General features: G+C 40.1%; 2 protein-coding genes across 3 annotated transcripts in view; one reads left to right on the top strand and one right to left on the bottom strand.

Moving 5' to 3' along the window:
• The window catches only part of lhfpl3 (LHFPL tetraspan subfamily member 3), a 64494-nt gene extending 53202 nt beyond the window's left edge, over positions 1–11292 (bottom strand). The window contains exons 1-3 of one of the 2 annotated variants that reach the window (XM_055653202.1): positions 10951–11292; positions 2547–2600; positions 1498–2329 (exon numbers count right to left, since the gene is read on the bottom strand). In XM_055653202.1, coding sequence (XP_055509177.1) covers positions 1498–1900 — 403 coding nt within the window. In that variant the 5' untranslated portion in view covers positions 1901–2329; positions 2547–2600; positions 10951–11292. The remainder of the gene's footprint in view (positions 1–1497; positions 2330–2546; positions 2601–10950) is intronic. The other variant, XM_055653203.1, reaches the window with a different exon arrangement.
• Positions 11293–11982: 690 nt separating this feature from the next.
• orc5 (origin recognition complex, subunit 5) overlaps positions 11983–22198 on the top strand; it is a 47249-nt gene continuing 37033 nt past the window's right edge. The window contains 7 exon segments of the mRNA XM_055653205.1: positions 11983–12012; positions 15752–15886; positions 16732–16824; positions 18110–18313; positions 18576–18650; positions 19989–20100; positions 21443–21573. Coding sequence (XP_055509180.1) covers positions 11998–12012; positions 15752–15886; positions 16732–16824; positions 18110–18313; positions 18576–18650; positions 19989–20100; positions 21443–21573 — 765 coding nt within the window. The 5' untranslated portion in view covers positions 11983–11997.

Raw genomic sequence — 22198 nt, 5'->3', positions numbered from 1 at the left:
ATAAGGAAAGAAGTTTCATTTGTTAAATATGCTGGAATACTGACAGAATACAAAGCTATTTCAGACACCTGTGGAACACTATAAATCTGTTTTATTAAAACAGTATAGCAGTATATAAATATGGTGGATTTATGATTAGATCAGTGCTCTACCCCAGGATAGTGGAAAGTCTATTACATTATTTGCAATTCACGCATTTTTTCCAGTTGTTTAATTTTCACTTTTTAAACTTTTAAACATAGTGACTACTGCTGGGAACCAACCATAATTTCATAATGAAATCTTCAAAACTAAGTAACTGTTAAATCGCTGAATCTTTACTTACAAATCGTCGCAGAAACATAACAATCCTCTCCATTCCTCATCGTATTAAATGGGGTACTTTTCAAACATGTTGTTTGTTTGTGGATTCAGAACTACTACCTTTCTACATATATTCCACTGACATTGTAAATTCCTTATCATACACGAATCAGTGCACAACAGTCAATGTTTCAGTTCATGTCAGATAAAACAGATCACCTGGTTTCATGAACCACATTGCCTTCTCATTATGGAACACGCTAATTGATCTGCATATGAATATCTTTACACTTGACTCAAAAATATAATGTTGCAATAAAAAAGTAATAACTTATCAAATAAACGTTTAAAAATCATATACCAACTATTTAGATCAAAGCAGTTGCTCCAAATGAATATTTCACATAGAAATCTTAGGTACAAATCATGTTTACTATAGATGCAACATGTTATAAACTTGAAAAGATCGAACAAATTAACGCGTTAACAAGTTAAATTGTTAGAAAATCTGTTTCCAGGGCCTCCTAACTCATAATACATTAATGAACTCAGTCCAAGTTCCCCTTGTCAGTACAAAGTATCCTTGTTTTTAAAGTAGCTACAGATAGGTAAGCTTGAAATTGAAACGTGTTATCCATGGATTACCCAATAGTCAAATGTCATTCGAGGCATCGGAATTTTAAAATATGAAACTGATCAAAATGTACATTATAATCGATTATTAACGATTACAGCAATTCTATTATTTTAATTTGAAATGTATTGAAACTCACATGAAGAAAGCAAAAAAGAGCGATTCTATATGTTGATGAAGACCCAGACTGGAAATAAGGAAATGTCCTCTGCAGTCGTCCAAATATATATGATTGTAACAATTAAAAAAAATGTATTGTGATACACCAAGATGAGACCGTTGCTTAAAATATCAACATTTTAAATGTCTTCATCTGTTTTAAGATTCACCATCTATTTACTCGATCACTTTCCCAGCTATCTTTCCTTTTATCTGTTACTGTATGTGTGTTAAAGTTTTGAATACAGGCAAAATACCTGGCTGAGATAAGAAATGATCTCCGCTGCGGAGATTTGCAATTTATGCCAGGAATTGACCTTAAAAATCTTTGCAATGTCCAATACAATGCCTGACTGAGGTTCTGGGCAATTCAGTGCTGACTGCTCTGCGTGTTCACTCACCAGCTGTAAGTTGCACCCATCCGCAGATTTTGTAGACGGTGGCCGTATTACAGAAGAAGAAGAGAACGAAGCATGCGATGCAGCCCATGATGAGCGCCATGGACGTGGCGATGAAGAAAGAGGCGGCTTTGAAAGCCCCGGACGCAATGGTGGAAAAGTCAGTGAAGCTACCGCGACAGGTCAACTCCCGGGAGAGCCCGTTCCCGATGCAGTAATGAAAGAGCCCGAAGTAGCCGGCTTGGGGGGTATCCACGCCATCCCCGATCCAATAAGGCTGGATGAAGCACACCACATTCACTATTGCAAAACAAATGGTGAAAATAGCCCACAGTACACCGATCGCTCTTGAGTTCCTCACATAATTAGTGTGATAAATTTTAGCTGCCTCCTGAGCTGGCAACATTCTGCTATTCGATATCGTCACCCCAACTCGGCAAAGATGATCTTCAATCTTCGCAGAAAAAAACACCTTCCGATGCAGAATATGTCGTCTGATATTGTCTTGAATCTGACATTATTCTGGAGTTACGATTCCAGGCTGTGATTTTAACCTCTCATTCCGATCTTCTTTTTGTCAGACTGATTATCTTTCCTTCCCACCGATCACAGAGTGGAGATGCAGAGTGCGTGCATCAGCGCCGCATACCTCACCCTGGTCGCGACTCAGTTCATACTCCGGTGCTGAAGAATTATTGGAGCATGGAGAACAGTATTTAGCTTGCGAGCCGCAAAAGCCCCTGACACCAAGGACGGTATGAAACGGTTACCCGAACACCACATCCCACAAGCACGAATTACCAAGCGCGCTGTATGTTGGGACATGTAGTTCTTGCTAAAAACATTAAAATAGAATGATCACCGACCATTGTAAGACATTGCAATAATAATTACAAATACATTTCTAGCAACATATTACAACATTAAGCAGTTGCCAATGAGCTGACGCTGCAGCATCATCAATCACGGTTCTATCCAATCCAGTTCTACACCGTGATCCAATCTAGCTCATATGTTCATTAACGGTATTTGGTATCTGTTGCTATTCCTACCTTATTACATCCATACCAATGTTCTTTCAATGCCATGTCTGAGTGTACTATGACCTGAAAATGAAACAACAGACTATGAATCATTTGCCTCAAGGACACACCAAAGTATTTCACTGGAGGTAAAAAAAAAAGAAAACAGCAAATGAAAATAGTAGACCAGAGTATAAACACCCACGTTTCCACAAAGAGCAAAATACAAACTTCTAGAGGAACGCAGCGAGTCGAGCAGCACCTGTAGGGGGTGGGTGGGGGGGGGGAATTGTCAACGTTTTCGGTTGACAAAGCCACCTAATGTACAGTGCCCTCCATAATGACCCATCATTTATTTACCTCTGTACTCAACAATTTGAGATTTGTAATAGAAAAAAAATCACATGTGGTTAAAGTGAATAGTGTCAGATTTTAATAAATGTTGATACATTTTTTTTCACCATGTAGAAATTACAGCAGTGTTTATACATAATCCCCCATTTCAGGGCACCATAATGTTTGGGAGAGCAATGTCATGTAAATGAAAATAGTCATGTTTAGTATTTTGTTGCATATCCTTTGCATGCAATGACTGCTTGAAGTCTGCGATTCATGGACATCACCTGGGTGTCTTCTCTGGTGGTTCTTTGCCGGGCCTGTATTGCAGCCATCTTTAGCTGTTTGGCTGCCGCTGCTCTCTCTTCACATTGTGTTTTTGATATTTTGTCTTTGGTTCGAATTCTATTTTTAATTTGTGTATTGGTGATGTCTTTATTATTTATTTTATTCCGATTATATGTTTTATTATTATTGTTAATCTCTGTAAGGTGTCCTTGAGATTTTTGAAAGGCGCCCACAAATAAAATTTATTATTATTATTATTATTATGCTTGTTTTGGGGGCTAGTCCCCCTTCAGTTTTCTCTTTGGCCTATAAATATTTGTACTCGATTAGAGATCTACATCTTTGGGGGTGTCACCAATTTCGATGATCTTTGCACCTGCCAGAAGCTGTATAATGAAACCAGAGGGAACAATCAATAGGGAACCAGTTTAGCTGCCCAGATTGAATATTCTTTCCAGAGATGTTGCCAGAATTGTTGAATGTATCCAGTATTTTTTGTTGTTAAATCAATGCAATATTGGTTTTCATCCATCAAACTGGACCTGGTGCCTATTAGCTCCAGCACTTAGTGAATTTGCATTGCCGTACTTTATTTGTACAATTGTGGGAAGCTGAACTATTTAGGGTTCTTTAGGTATTATCTAGGCTTTTGGAATTTGTAATAAGTTTGTTTTAAGTGACAGAGAGAATGGGGGAGGCTTATGTTGCCATAGTGATAAGCTATTAAAGACGCCATCTGATTAGTAGGTATACCTGGGATTGGAATGAGTCAATTCTGCTGTTGGTTGTCCATCTGTTATGTTTATTCAGTTTTATTCCTTCCACTAACACTGCGTGACTACTGGGTATTTCTCACTTTTAACTGATTAAAGAGAATCCCAAGGCTTTTTAGACAAACATGAAAACAAGAGTATTTTACACCACCAGGGGGCGCTGCACGATGGCAGCCTTGCCAACAGACTGTCTGCCTTTCCATCTTTTTTTTGTTATTTTTAGTGTGTTTTAAACGTTTTTGTTAATGCTCTCTGGTTTATTTTATGTAGGATGTGGGGGATGAGAGACGGGGTCGGGGGAAACATTTTTTTGTCATCAAACAGAAAATAGGTGCACGAGTAAGCCATTCGGCCCTTCAAGCCAGCACCACCATTCAATATGATCATGGCTGATCATCCAAAATCAGTAACCCATTCCTGTTTTCTCCCCATTTCCCATGATTTAGTTAGTCTCTACCCGAGACAGCGAGTTCCTCGATGGTGAAATCCAGGCAAGGGGTCGGCTCCGATGGTAAGTCCACATCCCCGCGGTAAGTCCACATCCTCGAACAGCCTTTGCTTGCATGCAACAAAATGTAGACAACATTCAGATGGACTGATATGTGGCACAGAAATGCAAGGCAATTACCATCTCCAACAAGTCTAACCATTTTCCATTGGCATACAATTACCATAATTACATTCCCCACCATTAATATCTGGGGAATGGGTTGGAGTGATCATCTATGATCAAGAATTCTACAGGACCAGGCATGGGTACAAGTCTGGTCAGAGGCTGGATATTTGTTTCCTATTCACCATTAGGGTTTTCAACAATCAACAATGCACAAATCCGAAAATCAAGGGAATTTTCTTCACTTGTTTGTTGAGTGCTGCTTCAATTCTCAAGAACCTTGTCACTGTCTGGAACAAAATAATCATCTTGATTGACCCCCCATTACTTACCCTAAATATTTATTCAATCCATCACAGGCACATTGTGGCTACAGTGTTTACCATCTACAGCACAACCCAAACCAGAGACTAAGAAGGACAAGGGATTCAGCTGCATATCCCATGTTCCCCTTCAAGTCACACAGCATTCACACTTAGAAATATATTGCTACTCCATCACTGGATCTGAACCTGGTACTCCCAATGCAACAACTTCATCATCTGTCAGACCAACCTTTACCAAAAGGACTGAAGTGTTTCAAATAGGTGGTTCACCATAGAAACAGAAAATAGGTGCAGGAGTAGGCCATTCGGCCCTTTGAGCCTGCACCGCCATTCAATATGATCATGGCTGATCATCCAACTCAGTATCCTGTACCTGCCTTCTCTCCATACCCCCTGATCCCTTTAGCCATAGGCGCCACATCTAACTCCCTCTTAAATATAGCCAATGAACTGGCCTCAACTACCTTCTGTGGCAGAGAATTCCAGAGATTCACCACTCTCTGTGTGAAAAAATGTTTTCCTCATCTCGGTCCTAAAAGATTTCCCCCTTATCCTTAAACTGTGACCCCTTGTTCTGGACTTCCCCAACATCGGGAACAATCTTCCTGCATCTAGCCTGTCCAACCCCTTAAGAATTTTGTAAGTTTCTATAAGATCCCCCCTCAATCTTCTAAATTCTAGCGAGTACAAACCGAGTCTATCCAGTCTTTCTTCATATGAAAGTCCTGACATCCCAGGAATCAGTCTGGTGAACCTTCTCTGTACTCCCTCTATGACAAGAATGTCTTTCCTCAGATTAGGAGACTAAAACTGTACGCAATACTCCAGGTGTGGTCTCACCAAGACCCTGCAGTAGAACCTCCCTGCTCCTATACTCAAATCCTTTTGCTATGAATGCTAACATACCATTCGCCTTCTTCACTGCCTGTTGCACCTGCATGCCTACTTTTAATGACTGGTGTACCATGACACCCAGGTCTCATTGCATCTCCCCCTTTCCTAATCGGCCACCATTCAGATAATAGCCTACTTTCCAGTTTTTGCCACCAAAGTGGATAACCTCACATTTATCCACATTACACTGCATCTGCCGTGCATTTGCCCACTCACCCAGCCTATCCAAGTCACCTTGCAGCCTCCTAGCATCATCCACACAGCTAACACTGCCCCCCCAGCTTCGTGTCATCCGCAAACTTGGAGATGTTGCATTCAATTCCCTCGTCCAAATCATTAATATATATCGTAAATAGCTGGGGTCCCAGCACTGAGCCTTGCGGTACCCCACTAGTAACTGCCTGCCATTGTGAAAAGGACCCGTTTACTCCTACTCTTTGCTTCCTGTCTACCAGCCAGTTCTCTATCCACATCAATACTGAACCCCCAATACCGTGTGCTTTAAGTTTGTATACTAATCTCTTATGTGGGACCTTGTCAAAAGCCTTCTGAAAGTCCAGATATAACACTAGTCACATCCTCGAAAAATTGGTTCTCCCTTATCCACTCTACTAGTCACATCCTCGAAAAATTCTAAAAGATTCGTCAGACATGATTTACCTTTCGTAAATCCATGCTGACTTTGTCCAATGATTTCACCACTTTCCTAATGTGCTGCAATCCTATCTTTAATAACTGATTCTAGCAGTTTCCCCAATACCGACGTTAGACTAACTGGTCTGTAATTTTCTGTTTTCTCTCTCCCTCCCTTTTTAAAAAGTGGGGTTACATTAGCTACCCTCCAATCTTCAGGAACTGCTCCAGAATCTAAAGAGTTTTGAAAAATTATCACTAATGCATCCACTATTTCTAGGGCTACTTCCTTAAGTACTCTGGGATGCAGCCTATCTGGCCCTGGGGATTTATCGGCCTTTAATCCATTCAATTTACCTAACACCACTTCCCAGCTTACCTGGATTTCACTCAGTTCGTCCATCTCATTTGACCCCCGGTCCCCTGCTATTTCCGGCAGATTAATTATGTCTTCCTTAGTGAAGACAGAACCAAAGTAGTTATTCAATTGGTCTGCCATGTCCTTGTTCCCCATGATCAATTCACCTGTTTCTGACTGCAAGGGACCTACATTTGTTTTAACTAATCTTTTTCTCTTCTCATATCTATAAAAGCTTTTGCAGTCAGTTTTTATGTTCCCTGCCAGTTTTCTTTCATAATCTATTTTCCCTTTCCTAATTAAACCCTTTGTCCTCCTCTGCTGGACTGAATTTCTCCCAGTCCTCTGGTATGCTGCTTTTTCTGGCTAATTTGTACGCTTCATCTTTTGTTTTGATACTATCCCTGATTTCCCTTGTTATCCACGGATGCACTACCTTCACTGATTTTTTTTTTTGCCAAACTGGGATGAACAATTGTTGTAGTTCATTCATGCAATCTTTAAATGCCTTCCATTGCATATCCACCGTCAACCCATTAAGAATCAATTGCCAGTCTATCTTGACCAATTCATGTCTCATACCCTCAAAGTTCCCTTTCTTTAAGTTCAGGACCCTTGTTTCTGAATTAACAATGTCACTCTCCATCCTAATGAAGAACTTAACCATATTACGGTCACTCTTGCCCAAGGGGCCACGCACAACAAGACTGCTCACTAACCCTTCCTCATTACTCAATACCCAATCTAGAATAGCCTGCTCTCTCGTTGATCTGCTCTCTAACCAGCAACGCTACCCCACCTCCTTTCTCTTTCTGTCTATCCCTCCTGAATATTGAATATCCCTGGATGTTCAGCTCCCAGCCTTGGTCGCCCTGGAGCCATGTCTCTGTGATCCCAACTATATCATAGTCATTAATAGCTATCTGCACATTCAACTCATCCACCTTATTACGAATGCTCCTTGCATTGAGACACAAAGCCTTCAGGCTTGTTTTTACAACACTCTTACCCTTTATAATGTTGAAAAGTGGCCCTTTTTGATTTTTGCCCTGGATTTGTCTGCCTGTCACTTTTACTTTTCACCTTGCTACCTATTGCTTCTACCCTCATTTTACACCCCTCTGTCTCAACGCTCACACATTTAAGAAACCCTTTCCCTTTAACTCCATCCTCGATTATCCCATTCGACACCCACCCCCCTTATTCAGTTTAAAACCACTCGTGTAGCAGTGGCAAACCTGCCTGCCAGCGAAGCATCATTTTCTAAAGTGTAAAAATGAATACTGGATTAGATTTGAGGGATTGAATGATTCAATTCTGCTAACATGTCTTATGGTCAGATGCATTACATTTTGAACATATCAGCATTTTAAATACAAAGACTATTGCAGCTTTGCCTATTGCCCAGCTATTGAAAGAGATGTGGAAAATGTAATGTCAACACTTGCAATCTGTCAAGATTGCAGAGAGAGTCCATCAAAGAAACTCTTACTAATATGAAGATGGCTGACACAATCACTTAAGATCCTCTTCAGTGATCTTTGTCAGAAAACCAATGACAACTTTCTGATATTTCTCAATTGATTGCAGATCAATACATGGAATCATGTTCTGCAGCAGGAGTGAATCATTTTCACAAATAATAGTTCAGTTCAGAAGATGTTAATTAGTAAGTTCAAATCTGCTTGACTTTACCATGTGCTACCAAGAGTAGCAATCTACCTAAATTGCTGCTGCTGAACGTTATTATTACAAAGAATAGGAAGAGATTATCTAACCACTCACCCTTGTTCAATGACATTACAATTGCCAAGTCACTCACCATCAACATTCTGAATCCCACCAGACCAGAAATGCAATAGGGCCATCCACATAGACCATGAGCAGTTTAGTTGGGTGTCCAGTAGTGCGTAAAACCACATTTCCCTCCATTTACCTCCTGCAACTCCAATACTCAAGAAGCTCAACACCATCCAGCACAAAGCACTGTATTTAATTAACAATCCATGCACCACCCTAATCATGTATTCCCTCCACAATCTGAATTTCACTGTACCTTAATTGGTACATGTGACAATAAACAAACCTTGAAACCAATGCACAGTTGCTGCAGGAGCTGACATCTATAAAGTGTGCAGAATAAGTTACTCGAACAGCATCTTTCAAACTAATTACCTCTTTCATGAAAAAGGAAAAGGGCAGCAGGCACACGGGAGCACCACTATTTATAGGTATTCCTCAAAATAATGTTTAAGCCTGACTTGGAAAAAGGTCACTGCTCTCCAATGCTTGCTGGGACTAAATCCTGGAACTCCCCATCCAATAGTATTGGGGAAAGACATTGCCACCACTTTCTCAAGGGAAAATTGAACAGCTCAATATATTGCTTGTGATAGCAGCAAATTGGCTGCATTAGACCTCTATTTTTTTTAATGCAATCCATTCCACTTTATTAGGTCCGGAAGAAATATTGACTTTTAAGTCTTTTAATTTCTCTGGCACTTTTTACAGTAAAACTGATAATCCATTTTCATATTGAATTCTGATGGTTCTGTATTTGGCTCACTGGATGGTGACACTCATGTTCCCTCTGAGACACTGGACCACAACTGCGGTAGCCATGCTTTCTTTAAACGTATTAAGCCTTTGGTTCTCACTCTCCTTTGAAACTTAACCAAGTACACTAAAAATGTTATTATAGTAGTTGTGGTATATTATTTATTTCGAACATGTAAAACTAAAAGTTAAAAACAAAGCAAAATAACAATAAAATGAACAATAAGCCTATACACAACTTGTAATGAAGTTTGTGAATTAATTACACATGATGAAGTTTGTGAATTAATTGATGAGTAGCGGAGAAGGGATAGGAATAAATATATAATATATATATATATATATACACACACACATATACGTACATATATCCATACATAAGCCACGTACATACATATATACAAGCACGTAAACATACATACATAATTTATAAATAATTATCCAAATTCTATGTACTACGTAAATATCACACTGTGTCAATAAACTAAAACTTAACTGTCATCAAAGACAAAGTCAAAGTAACTTTATTGTCAATTCAATCATCACAGCCCTTCCTCATTCTTATATCTCTGGAAAAAAAATGTTTTGCACTTCTTAATAAACTGAGCACTGTTTGTGCTTTGCTTGAGTTCCACATCCAAATAATTCCACAATTTCATCCCACAGATTGAAATATACATACTCTTCATTGTTGTACGAACACAAAGTTTCTTTAAATTAAACTTTCCTCTCAAATTATAACCACCCTACCTGTTAAAAGAACATTTTTTGTATATTACCTGCTAGTAAATTATTTCTTGCTTTATACGTTATTTGTGCTGTATTAAATTCTACTAGATAAACTTCATTTGTGTAATGTAAAAAGAGTGAAAAACAACAGAGTATTCTGTTAAATTCCATTAGTCTGAAATATCAGCCAGCCAGGCATCCACCAAAGCCTCCATTTGTACCTGTTGCTGAAACTACGAAAGATTGAGTCAATATGGTCAATTTGTAAGAACTTCCTCAGTCCTCGTCCTCAAAACGAATTATCAACAAGGAAGCCTCTTTTCTAAAGAACAAAAAAACAAACTGCTGGAGGGAATCAGTTCTGAGGAGGGAGATGAACAGATGACATTTTGGGTCAGAACCCTTCTGCAAGAGGGGAAATAGCTTGTAGAAAGAGGTGAGAAGAAGTTGTGGAGCAAGAGATGGTAAGGGATAGATTGATCCAGGTGAAGTGAGGAGGGGTGGTTGATAGGCAGATGAATCAAGTGCGGTGAAAAGGGTTGTGATAGTCAAAACTGAGAGGTGAAAAGGGCTGCAAGTGGAATCTAAGAAAGGAAAGTGATGAGTGAAATGTAGAACTAGAGGTAGCAATGTTGGGTAGATAGGCAGGGGTATGTAATAAGGAACCCAGAGGGGGTAGTGGTTGACGATGAGCAGACGGGGAGATGGGAATAGGATTGGAAAGGTCTGCGGGTGGATAATAAGAGAGGTGAGGGAGTTATCTGAAATTAGAGAATTCAAATTCATGCCGTTGGGTTCGAGGCTACCCATAATATATATGAGGTGCTGTTCTTCTATTTTATGTGTGGCCTCACACTGGCAATGGAAGAGGCTGAGGACAGATAGGTTGGTATAGGATTGGGATTTATAACCGTTTGCTTCAACTGACCGTGGCGGACAGAGCGCGGGTGTTTGGCTGCACATGGTATTACCAATGTAGAGAAGACCACATGGAGAGCACTGGATCATGCAAATAGCATCCAAAGACCTGCTCAGCTGAACAGTTCTAGAATCAGATTATCATTTAAAACATTCCGAATCAATCTTCGTGCAGGTTGTGACAAAGGTGCCATTGAAGCAGTTAAAATTCGCACTCCCAGACAGAGATCACAGAGCGGAATATGATTTTTGCTCCCGGAGACGGACAACAGTTGACGCCGAGTCGCCGACACCAGCCGGCGCGTGCGCAGAAAGCTGGGGTGGAAGGTCACCGGCGAGGGAAAAAGTGGCGCGCGAGGTAAAAACCAAAGATCTTTGGTAAAAACTTCGGTAAAAACTGGACGGAGAGGAGAAAAGAAAAGAAGAAAGGCAAGGGCCGTGAAGAAGTGTGTGGCGGAGGGACAGTGTGGGTGATTCGGCGAGTGAGAATGCGGGAGGAGCAGAGGGGCTGCAGCGATGGAGATTAAACTGAGAAGTTGGTGACAGTCAGTGGCGTGGAAGATGTGAGCTGGTGTTTGGGGTGGGGGATGAAGGTAGAATTTGGTTGACGAGAAGGGAGTTGGGTAGGTGAGAAGGGGGGAAGTGAGTTAGGCCCCCTTACTTGTTTGTGTAAGAAGGAACTGCAGAAGCTGGTTTAAACCGAAGTTACTCCAGACACAAAAAGCTGGAGTAACTCAGCAGGACAGGCAGCCTCTCTTGAGGGAAGGAATGAGTGACGTTTCGGGTCGAGACCCTTTTCCAGACTCGAGTCTCAGTGTCACTCAGTGCCAACTGCTCTTCTATGTAAATACGTTGCCCAATAAATGGCTTGGCTAGTAAGATTTATCAATAATATTTAAAAGAGCTACTGTTTTACTTAAAATGCAGCCAATTTACATTCAGCATGTTCCCCACAAAGGAGTATGCATCTGAAAATTCTGCCAGATTTTTTAAAAAGAGTAAAAGTAATATTTTGCTTATGATTCTGTAGCAAAATCTTTATGAACAAGACCTGTCCATGGTAGTTTTCACGGTATGTTCTGTAGAGGTTTGTTAGAGTATACATGCACAACTGTTTAAATCACTGAAGCCTCATGGTTATGTGATCAGTCCTCCGCTCAACTCTATCGCCAGACACAGCTCCAATGCCATCTTTCAATTCACTGACATTTTACAGGAGGAAGATTGAAATTCTGATTGAATAGTTTCAGATCAACAATCTTGCCCTCAACGTCAGTAACACCAAGAAGCTGATTGGTGACTTCAGGAGGGGATGTGTTTAACCCATTGACTTCAATGTTCTATTAGCAGCTTGTGTATTATACTTTCTTGGTGACAGCACATGATATAACAATCATTTTCTATATCTCCATCTCTCCTGATCCATTGTCACTGTCAGGTTCTCTAATATCCAGCCCTGTCACAGTTTTCTACAGTTAAACACTACAAAGATTATTATCTTTGGCTTCTGTCACCAGCATCTCGGTTCTACTGACAATTGGATACATTTAAATCTATTATTTGATCTTGATTATAGAAACATAGAAAATAGGTGCAGGAGTAGGCCATTCGGCCCTTAGAGCCTGCACCGCCATTCAATATGATCATGGCTGATCATCCAACTCGGTATCCTGTACCTGCCTTCTCGCCATACCCCCTGATCCCTTTAGCCACAAGGGCCACATCTAACTCCCTCTTAAATATAGCCAATGAACTGGCCTCAACTACCTTCTGCGGCAGAGAATTCCAGAGATTCACCACTCTCTGTGCGAAAAAATGTTTTCCTCATCTCGGTCCTAAAAGATTTCCCCCTTATCCTTAAACTGTGACCCCTTTTTCTGGACTTCCCCAACATCGGGAACAATCTTACTGTATCGAGCCTGTCTAACCCCTTAAGAATTTTGTAAGTTTCTATAAGATCCCCCCCTCAATCTTCTAAATTCTAGCGAGTACAAACCGAGTCTATCCAGTCTTTCTTCATATGAAAGTCCTGACATCCCAGGAATCAGTCTGGTGAACGTTCTCTGTACTCTCTCTATGACAAGAATGTCTTTCCTGAGATTAGGAGACCAAAACTGTACGCAATACCCCAGGTATGGTTTCACCAAGACCCTGTACAACTGCAGTAGAACCTCCCTGCTCATATACTCAAATCCTTTTGCTATGAATGCCAACACACCATTCGCCTTCTTCACTGCCTGTTGCACCTGCATGCCTACTTTTAATGACTGGTGTACCATGACACCCAGGTCTCGTTGCATCTCCCCCTTTCCTAATCGGCCACCATTCAGATAATAATCTACTTTCCTGTTTTTGCCACCAAAGTGGATAACCTCACATTTATCCACATTATACTGCATCTGCCATGCATTTGCCCACTCACCCAGCCTATCCAAGTCACCTTGCAGCCTCCTAACATCCTCCTCACAGCTAACACTGCCCCCCCAGCTTCGTGTCATCCGCAAACTTGGAGATGTTGCATTCAATTCCCTCGTCCAAATCATTAATATATATCGTAAGTAGCTGGGGTCCCAGAACTGAGCCTTGCGGTACCCCACTAGTCACTGCCTGCCATTGCGAAAAGGACCCGTTTACTCCTACTCTTTGCTTCCTGTCTGCCAACCAGTTCTCTATCCATATCCCACTCTACTAGTCACATCCTCGAAAAATTCTATATCCACTCTACTAGTCACATCCTCGAAAAATTCTATAAGATTCGTCAGACATGATTTACCCTTCATAAATCCATGCTGACTTTGTCCAATGATTTCACCACTTTCCAAATGTGCTGCTATCCCATCTTTAATAACTGATTCTAGCAGTTTCCCCACTACCGACGTTAGACTAACTGGTCTGTAATTCCCTGTTTTCTCTCTCCCTCCCTTTTTAAAAAGTGGTGTTACATTAGCTACCCTCCAATCCTCAGGAACTACTCCAGAATCTAAAGAGTTTTGAAAAATTATGACTAATGCATCCACTAGTTCTGGGGCTACTTCCTTAAGTACTCTGGGATGCAGCCTATCTGGTCCTTGGGATTTATCGGCCTTTAATCCATTCAATTTACCTAATACCACTTCCCGGCTAACCTGGATTTCACTCAGTTCGTCCATCTCATTTGACCCCCGGTCCCCTGCTATTTCCGGCAGATTTTTTATGTCTTCCTTAGTGAAGACAGAACCAAAGTAGTTATTCAATTGGTCTGCCATGTCCTTGTTCCCCATGATCAATTCCCCCGTTTCTGACTGCAAGGGACCTACATTTGTTTTAACTAATCTTTTTCTCTTCACATATCTATAAAAGCTTTTGCAGTCAGTTTTTATGTTCCCTGCCAGTTTTCTTTCATAATCTATTTTCCCTTTCCTAATTAAGCCCTTTGTCCTCCTCTGCTGGTCTCTGAATTTCACCCAGTCCTCTGGAAGGCTGCTTTTTCTGGCTAATTTGATATTATGTTTCCTTCAATCCCCGTATGCCCTCCACAGCAATCCATTTGCACCTCTAACTCGCCTTTCTTCATTCCTGCCTGAGCCCACCTGCAGATGAAATCCTCCCATATGTCTTTAGTCATATCTTGACATGATTGTTCGAATGTCATGTCTGCTGACCTCCCAGTGGGTGCTCTCCACAGATGAGCTCATCAAAAAATCTGCAACCCAGCTTGTTTCACTCCTTTTCCCTCTTCCCCATAGCCCTGCAAATGCATCCAGTCAGGAAATTATCCAATCCCATATCAAATGCTGCATTTGAACCTGCCTCCAGTAACACTTGGCAGTGTTACACTGTTAAATTGTTTTACTTTAACTTCCCATCCCATTCCCATACTGACCTTTCTGTACTGGGCCTCCACTGTCAGTGAGGCCATATACAAATTGGAGGAACAGAACCTCCTGTTTCATTTGGGCATCTTACAACCCAATGGTATGAATATTGATTTCTCTAACTTCAAATAACCCTTGCATCCCCTCACTCTCCATCCCTCCCCCATCCCAGTCAACATACTTGTTTCACAATCGTCCTGTGGAGTTTCACTATCACTCGTTATCACCTTCCCTATTGTGGGCTCCACCTTTCTTTGATCATAGTTGCTGGCTTTGATTTTTACCTTTTGCATATCTGTCATTCATTTGTTCTATATACATTTCATATCTCTCTCCCTCTGCCCTGACTCAGTCTGAAGAAGGATCTCGACCAGAAACGTCACCTATTCCTTTTCTCCAGAGATGCGGCCAGAGACACTGAGTTACTCCAGCTTTTTGTGTCGATCTTGACCTATTACTTGCCAGGCTTTGCACTGTCTCCTCTCTCCCAGCTTTCTCCCCACCACCACAACAATCACCACAAAATGTCCCGACCCGAAACATCACCTATCCATGTTCTCTAGAGATGCTGTCTGACCCGTTGTGTTACTCCAACACTTTGTGGTTTTATTTTTACATGCAGCAGGTAGCGTAAAGAGAAAAATACCAGCGTGCCGAAATAGCGTTGAAGCGTTTTACATAGAACAGTACAACATAGGAACAGAACCTTCTGTACACAATGTTTGTGGCGAACATGATGTCTAGTTAAACTGATCACATCTGCCTGTACATCATCCATATCCCTCTATTCTCTCACTTCCATGTGTCAGCTAAAAGTCTCTTAAGTTTCCTTGTTCATTTATATCAAAATTAATAATATCAGTTCTTGAGGCAAATGAAATATTATCTACAAAACATTTTTTTGAAGATATTTAACTTTGACATTTGCTAATTGTTTTTACATTGTGCTCTTTACAGAAGGACTTTATTTGATATTTAGAGATGTCTGAGATTGATTATGCTGAATATCCCAAAGACAAAATAATTTTGCTGAAAGAGAAACTAATTTGCCGGGACGCTCAGATTGTTACTCTGCTATCATTGTTAGGAGAGGTAATTTTTATTTAAATGAATTAGTATGAAATTAAGCAACGTGTTTGTATATTATTCTATCTTAATTTACTTTATCAGTTTATCAGAAATGTAAGTGAAGATAATTTTACAGTGCTTCTAGTTCCTTTATTTTTGTCTTCATGTTATCTTTATTTTTGTTATTTTTAAGTATTGTTCCATTGGTAAAACATATTACTGTACAGTTACTGCTCGTTTTGGAAGTATTGTTCCATTGGTAAAACATATTACTGTAAAGTTGCTGCTTGTTTTGGAAGGGTGGGAATCCATCGAAAAATGCAGTCTCAGATGAGATCTGCAGTCTGAAGGTCAAAATGATACAATAAGAATCGACCTCAATTAATTGACTTCATACGTTAGTTCTTGAGGATGTGAACATTACTTTTTTACCTTTTTAAACTTTTCATTGTATTTTTCTAAGACTTTTCATTGTATTTTTCTAACTCTTGGTATTGTAGCCAATGTTTTATTCCTCAACTATAATCTGAAATAACAAAGGCTTTCATTAGTAAAAGACAACAAAATGTTGTTATATTTCCCTGCAACAGTGATTGCTTGTTGGAAAAGTACTAAGTTCACTGCTAATTGCTTAAGGGTCACCTGAAATGCGATTTAAAAAAACCCTTCATATTTTCATTTAATTTCTATTTCTTTAACTAAATATTCCATGTTTCTGGCAGACATTCCATTTACTTTCTTTAGCCATTTTGTTTTGTAAAATTTGTCACAAATATCAGTGTAATGCAAAAACAGCACATTTTTTGATATTGAAATAAAGGCACAAATTAAATATTTCATATCTATAAATATTTTGTTTATTATTCCAGCCTCAACATTATAGCTACCCTTCCTTTTTCGTATATGGGCACACTGCAACAGGGAAAACCTATGTGATACAAACATTGTTGGAGACATGCAAGGTAAATGAAAACAAATGTTGAGTCTGGTAATGGGAAATGTGATTAGTTCCAAAAGATTGTCGTATAACATTAATCAAATGGATTTCAACAAAAGGCTGCTTTAGATTTTACTTTAGACTAAAGAGATACTGCACGTAAACAGCTTCGGTCCACCGAGTTTGCACTGACCAGTGATCACCCCCTACACTAGCAGTATCCTACACATTAGGGACAATTTTACTGAAGCCAATTAACCAACAAACCTGTATATCTTTGGAGTGTGGAAGGAAAATTACAAGTAGCAATTGAATAGCAAGGCTGGTTGGTATCTCCTTTTTTTTTTAACACTTTGCAGATTATCTTTTGATGTGTAAATTTAGGAATACAGGTGGCAGTAGAATTAAATGGTGTAAACAGAAGACCACCCCCTCTCCGGGCACTTTCCTTTGCAACTGCAAGAAATGCTACACTTGTCGCTTTACCTACCCCCCTTGACTCCATTCAAGGACCCAAGCAGTCTTTCCAGGTGCGGCAGAGGTTCAGCTGCACCTCCTCCAAACTCATCTATTGCATCCGCTGCTCTAGATGTCAGCTGATCTACATTGGTGAGACCAAGGGTAGGCTTGGCGATCGCTTCGCCGAACACCTCAGCTCGGTTCGCAATAACCAATCTGATCTCCCGGTGGCTCAGCATTTCAACTCCCCCTCCCATTCCGAATCGACCTTTCTGTCCTTGGCCTCCTCCATGGCCAGAGTGAGGACCACCGTAAATTGGAGGAGCAGCACCTCATATTTTGCTTGGGCAGTTTGCACCCCAGCGGTACGAACATTGACTTCTCTAATTTCAGGTAATCCTTACTTTCTCCTCCCCTTCCCAGCTCTCCCTCAAACCACTGGCTCCTCCTCTTCCTTTCTTTTTTCCCCATCCTCACATCAGTCTGAAGAAGGGTTTCGGTCCGAAAAGTTGCCTATTTCCTTCGCTCCGTAGATGCTGCCTCACCCACTGAGTTTCTCCAACATTTTTGTCTACCAACAGATTCTAGTAGATATCACCTTCAACCTTTGTATGAATGGCTTACATGCTGGATTTTCATTTCTTCATGCTCCCAGGAAACTTGGTACTGCAGCCTCAGTATCTGGACTTAATCCACTAAAGAAAAACAAAGTCCAGCTGTAGGGGTTGAACTTTGTTGAAGTGTAGTGTTTTCTGCCTTATTCTGAAAATTTATATATACAGTCATTGTTGTTTTCTGCTTTCTGTTAGCTTTGTGGCTATTATGATTTTTTTGTTTTTGTTTTATTGCAGTTTCCCCACATAATTGTGAACTGTGTGGAGTGCTTTTCCTCAAGAATGCTTTTTGAACAAATACTTAACCAACTGCAGGGTAATTGGCTCTCCTCTGAGAATGAATGCTTACCATATTTGCGGTGTAATACTCTTAATGAATTTGTTCTACTATTTAAGCAAGTGGTCCGTGAACAGAATCTGCTCGATCAAACTGTCTACATTGTAAGTGATTTTGAAATTACACTGGATTTTTTTAACTTTTAGCTAGGGTTATCGTAACACTGTCACAAACATCTCCTCCCTCACCTCTATCCCGGAACCCCAGCAGTCCTTTCAGGTTAGACAGAGATTTACATGTACCTCCTCAAATCTCTTTTACCTCGGCCGGTCCGGAAACTGCATGTAAATGATTAGATTAGTACGGACCGGAGGGAAATATTTATTATTTAATTATTTAATTCACTATTTGCATGTCCCATTTAAGGTGTTGGACAATGCAGAACAGCTAAGAGAAATGGATGCAAACCTGTTGCCAGGATTTTTGAGGTTCCAAGAATTGGTATGTAACTCATTAAGTAACAGTAATTTATCTATACACTGTAATGGCTCGATTGTAATCGGGCATTGTCTTTCCGCTGACTGGTTAACACGTCTTTGAGAGATAGATTGGCTTCATCAAGGAAATTGTTGAGGCAGGATCCATGATCGGGTGGATAGTGAAGAAGATAGTCTCAGAATTGTACTGATCAGCTGATAAACTGGGCAGGGTGATGGCAGACAGAAATTACTCCTAATAAGTTCAAGGTTATGTATTTTAGGATAGGATAGGATATACACCATAAACGTGAGGGCCTTGGGAAGTATTGAGGAACAAAGGGAACTTGGTGTTCAAACAAAGATTCTTGAAAGTAGCAGTACTGGTGGATATAGTAAAGTAGGCAGCAAATGGTACTCTTGCCTTCAATAACTGTGACGGATTATAAAATCGGGGATTTAATTTATAAAACATTGGTTAGGCTATTGCACATTTCTTGGGATAGGATGTTTTTGTTATAAGAAGAGACTGGGTAGGCTGGGATTCCTTTCCTTTGGACAGAGGTGGCTATGGAGGAACCTAATAAATCTACAAAATTAGGAAATGCATCAATAGGGTACAGTAAGAATCTTTTCTCTGGCAGAGAGATGTCTTGCACGGTTTTTAATTTCTGACGTAAAGATGCTCAAGAGCATCTATCTAGTATAACTATCTAAAGCAATGTCTCTGAGTGTGTGCTGCTCAATCAATAGATTGGAATTAAAATCAATACAGATCCATCACCGATTTTCCGCCACCCTTGGTTTCAGAACCTTTCCAGATAATCCGTTTTTTGCCGGACCAACAGAGGTGACGGTCTCTGAGAGGAGTCCACTATACCAGAATGGTCCACCAAGGCAGTCGAAGAGCTGAAATATCGGCTCGCAAAGTCGGCATCGGAATTCAGCTATGGAAACGGATCTGCCAGATCCATCTGGGCCATTCCAGAGCCCCAGCTGCAAGGGGCATATTCAACCCGCCGATCGGCTGCGGAAGTCCCGATGAAATCGAGATCAGCCTCACCCAGCCTAGGCGCAAATTTTCAGGGGTGCTTCTGAGGGAGTGGGGGAAATTTCAAGTGCGCTCTCGTAATTTTGTCAAGATTAAAGGAGGTGCCGGACCACCAGTTGCCTGTAAATCGGTGCTGGATCTTGTATTTAAAAACAACGAGGTGTAACAGGACAAAAATTCAATGCAAATAATTAGAATTAATGTGAACAATGATCACATCGTTTTTTTAAATAAGTATGGAATATCATGCATTTATCAACATTGTCAACAATTGTAATTTATTAAAATTGTCAACAATTGTCTTGTTCACAGGCTGAAACAAATGTCACTGTTATTTTCATCAGTGAAATTGTCTGGGAAAAATTTCGGCCAAATACTGGCTGCTTTGAGCCTTTAACCTTGTATTTTCCGGACTACAGCATAGGTAAAGTGCCTCTTTATACAGTTTTTATTTTTTGATAGCATGTCGTCTCACTTTTCCTAAAAAAAAAATAATGTTTCATATTGTATGATTTTATTCATTACACTTTATGAATTGAAATTCCACACTATTATGTTTAGAAACATAGAAAACAGGTGCAGGAGTAGGCCATTCGGCCTTTCGAGTCAGCACCGCCATTCAATATGATCATGACTGATCATCCAAAATCAGTACCCTGTTCCTGCTTTCTCCCCATATCCCTTGATTCCGTTAGCCCTAACTCTTTCGTGAAAACATCCAACTCTTTCGTGAAAACATCCAGTGAATTGGCCTCCATTGCCTTCTTTGGCAGAGAATTCCACAGATTCACAACTTTTTGGGTGAGAAAGTTTTTCCTCATCTAAGTCCTAAATGGCCTACCCCTTATTCATAAACTGTGACCCCTGGTTCTGGACTTCCCCCATCACTGGGAACATTTTTTCTGCATCTAACCTGTCCAATCCCTTAAGAATTTTATATGTTTCTATAAGATGCCCTCTCATCCTTCTAAATTCCAGTGAATACAAGCCCAGTCGATCCATTCTTTCATCATATGTCAGTCCCGACATCCCGGGAATTAACCTGGTGAACGTATGCTGCACTCCCTCAATAGCAAGAATGTCCTTCCTCAAATTAGGAGACCAAAACTGCACACACTACTCCAGATGTGATCTCACCAGGGCCCTGTACAACTGCATTAGGACCCCCTTGCTCCTATACTCAAATCCTCTCGCTATGAAGGCCAACTTGCCATTTGCTTTCTTCACTGCCTGCTGCACCTGCATGCTTACTTTACTTTTTCTGAAGTAAATTTGCTGCTCAGCCCAGTTAAGCTTCTCCACTCCAGATTCTTCAAGTCTTAGGTTTGCATGTTATGAATGCTATATGGAAAGTGCACAGGTTGGATTTCTTTTTTTTTTTAAAGAGCCCCACCAAATAGGTAACAGATTCCATTCTCAAAATAATTTAACATAGATCAATAATTTGCTATTAATTCTATCAGCTGCAACTGTAACTATGACTTTGCAAAGTCATTCATTTTCTCCCATATTAATATCATCCAAATATATTTCATTGTTTATTACTTAATATAAATTGGTTTCTGTTGAAGCACTTGAGAATTGTAATCTACCTCCAGCATAGAATAAAATAGGATGGTGAATTAGTGACGTTCTGCTCTTGCTTATTGTAACTTCCCTCCTTACAATTTGATATTGTTTATTGCTCTAAACTCCTCTGCAGACTGATACACAAATTTAAATGTACTGTGGCAATTGCTATTAATTTATCTTCGTATTCTTAACAGATGACATCCTGAAAATTCTTTCACGCGATTATCCTCCGGAATTTTCTGCAGATTTTTACATGTCTTACATTAACATACTGCTTGGAGTATTCTATACTGTCTGTCGGGATTTGAAGGAGCTGAGACATTTGGTACGTTTTTTTACTGGTTGAAGGATCTATTGAGGAGAAAGTATTTTGTTTTCTTCTTCCATTACTGCACATTCCCTGCTCAGTATCTCTGATTGCTGTTGGATTTGGTGGCCAGTACATTCACACTGCTTTTCACAGTCACAGAGGTATGAAGTGTGGAAACTGCATCTTGCCAAAGGTTTAAGACCTTATACAAATATAGATAAATAAATTTCACATAGGCAAAATTGGCATAATGTGCAATAAAACAGACCGTAGATTTGAAGTGTACGTGGATATAAGGAAATTCTTATACGTAGACTGAGAAATCAGTCAATCAATTTGGAAAAGTGAGTTGTGATCAGTTGGCAGGTTAAAGTTTTGAGCTTTTAATATTTCAAATAAGTATGACTATTTAAAAGCTGTTCTGCAGAGTTGCAGAAACCTCTGGTTATTCATCATTGAAATTAACTTTGGAAATAAAAAATGGTGTCAGAATTATTTTTTTTTAATGACATCAAAAGTCAAGAAATATTTGATATTAATAGGCTATGTCTTGTCATGTTTACCATCACCACTGTCAATGTGTTGGAAAGTAATGCTGCTAAATGCATATTCAAAGTTATGCCGCAACAATTTATATTTC

The sequence above is a fragment of the Leucoraja erinacea genome, chromosome 22, assembly GCF_028641065.1.
Source record: "Leucoraja erinacea ecotype New England chromosome 22, Leri_hhj_1, whole genome shotgun sequence".
Classification (NCBI taxonomy): Eukaryota; Metazoa; Chordata; class Chondrichthyes; order Rajiformes; family Rajidae; genus Leucoraja; species Leucoraja erinaceus.
The sequence above is the reverse complement of the archived record's forward strand: the minus strand, read 5'-3'. Positions and strand labels throughout refer to the sequence as shown.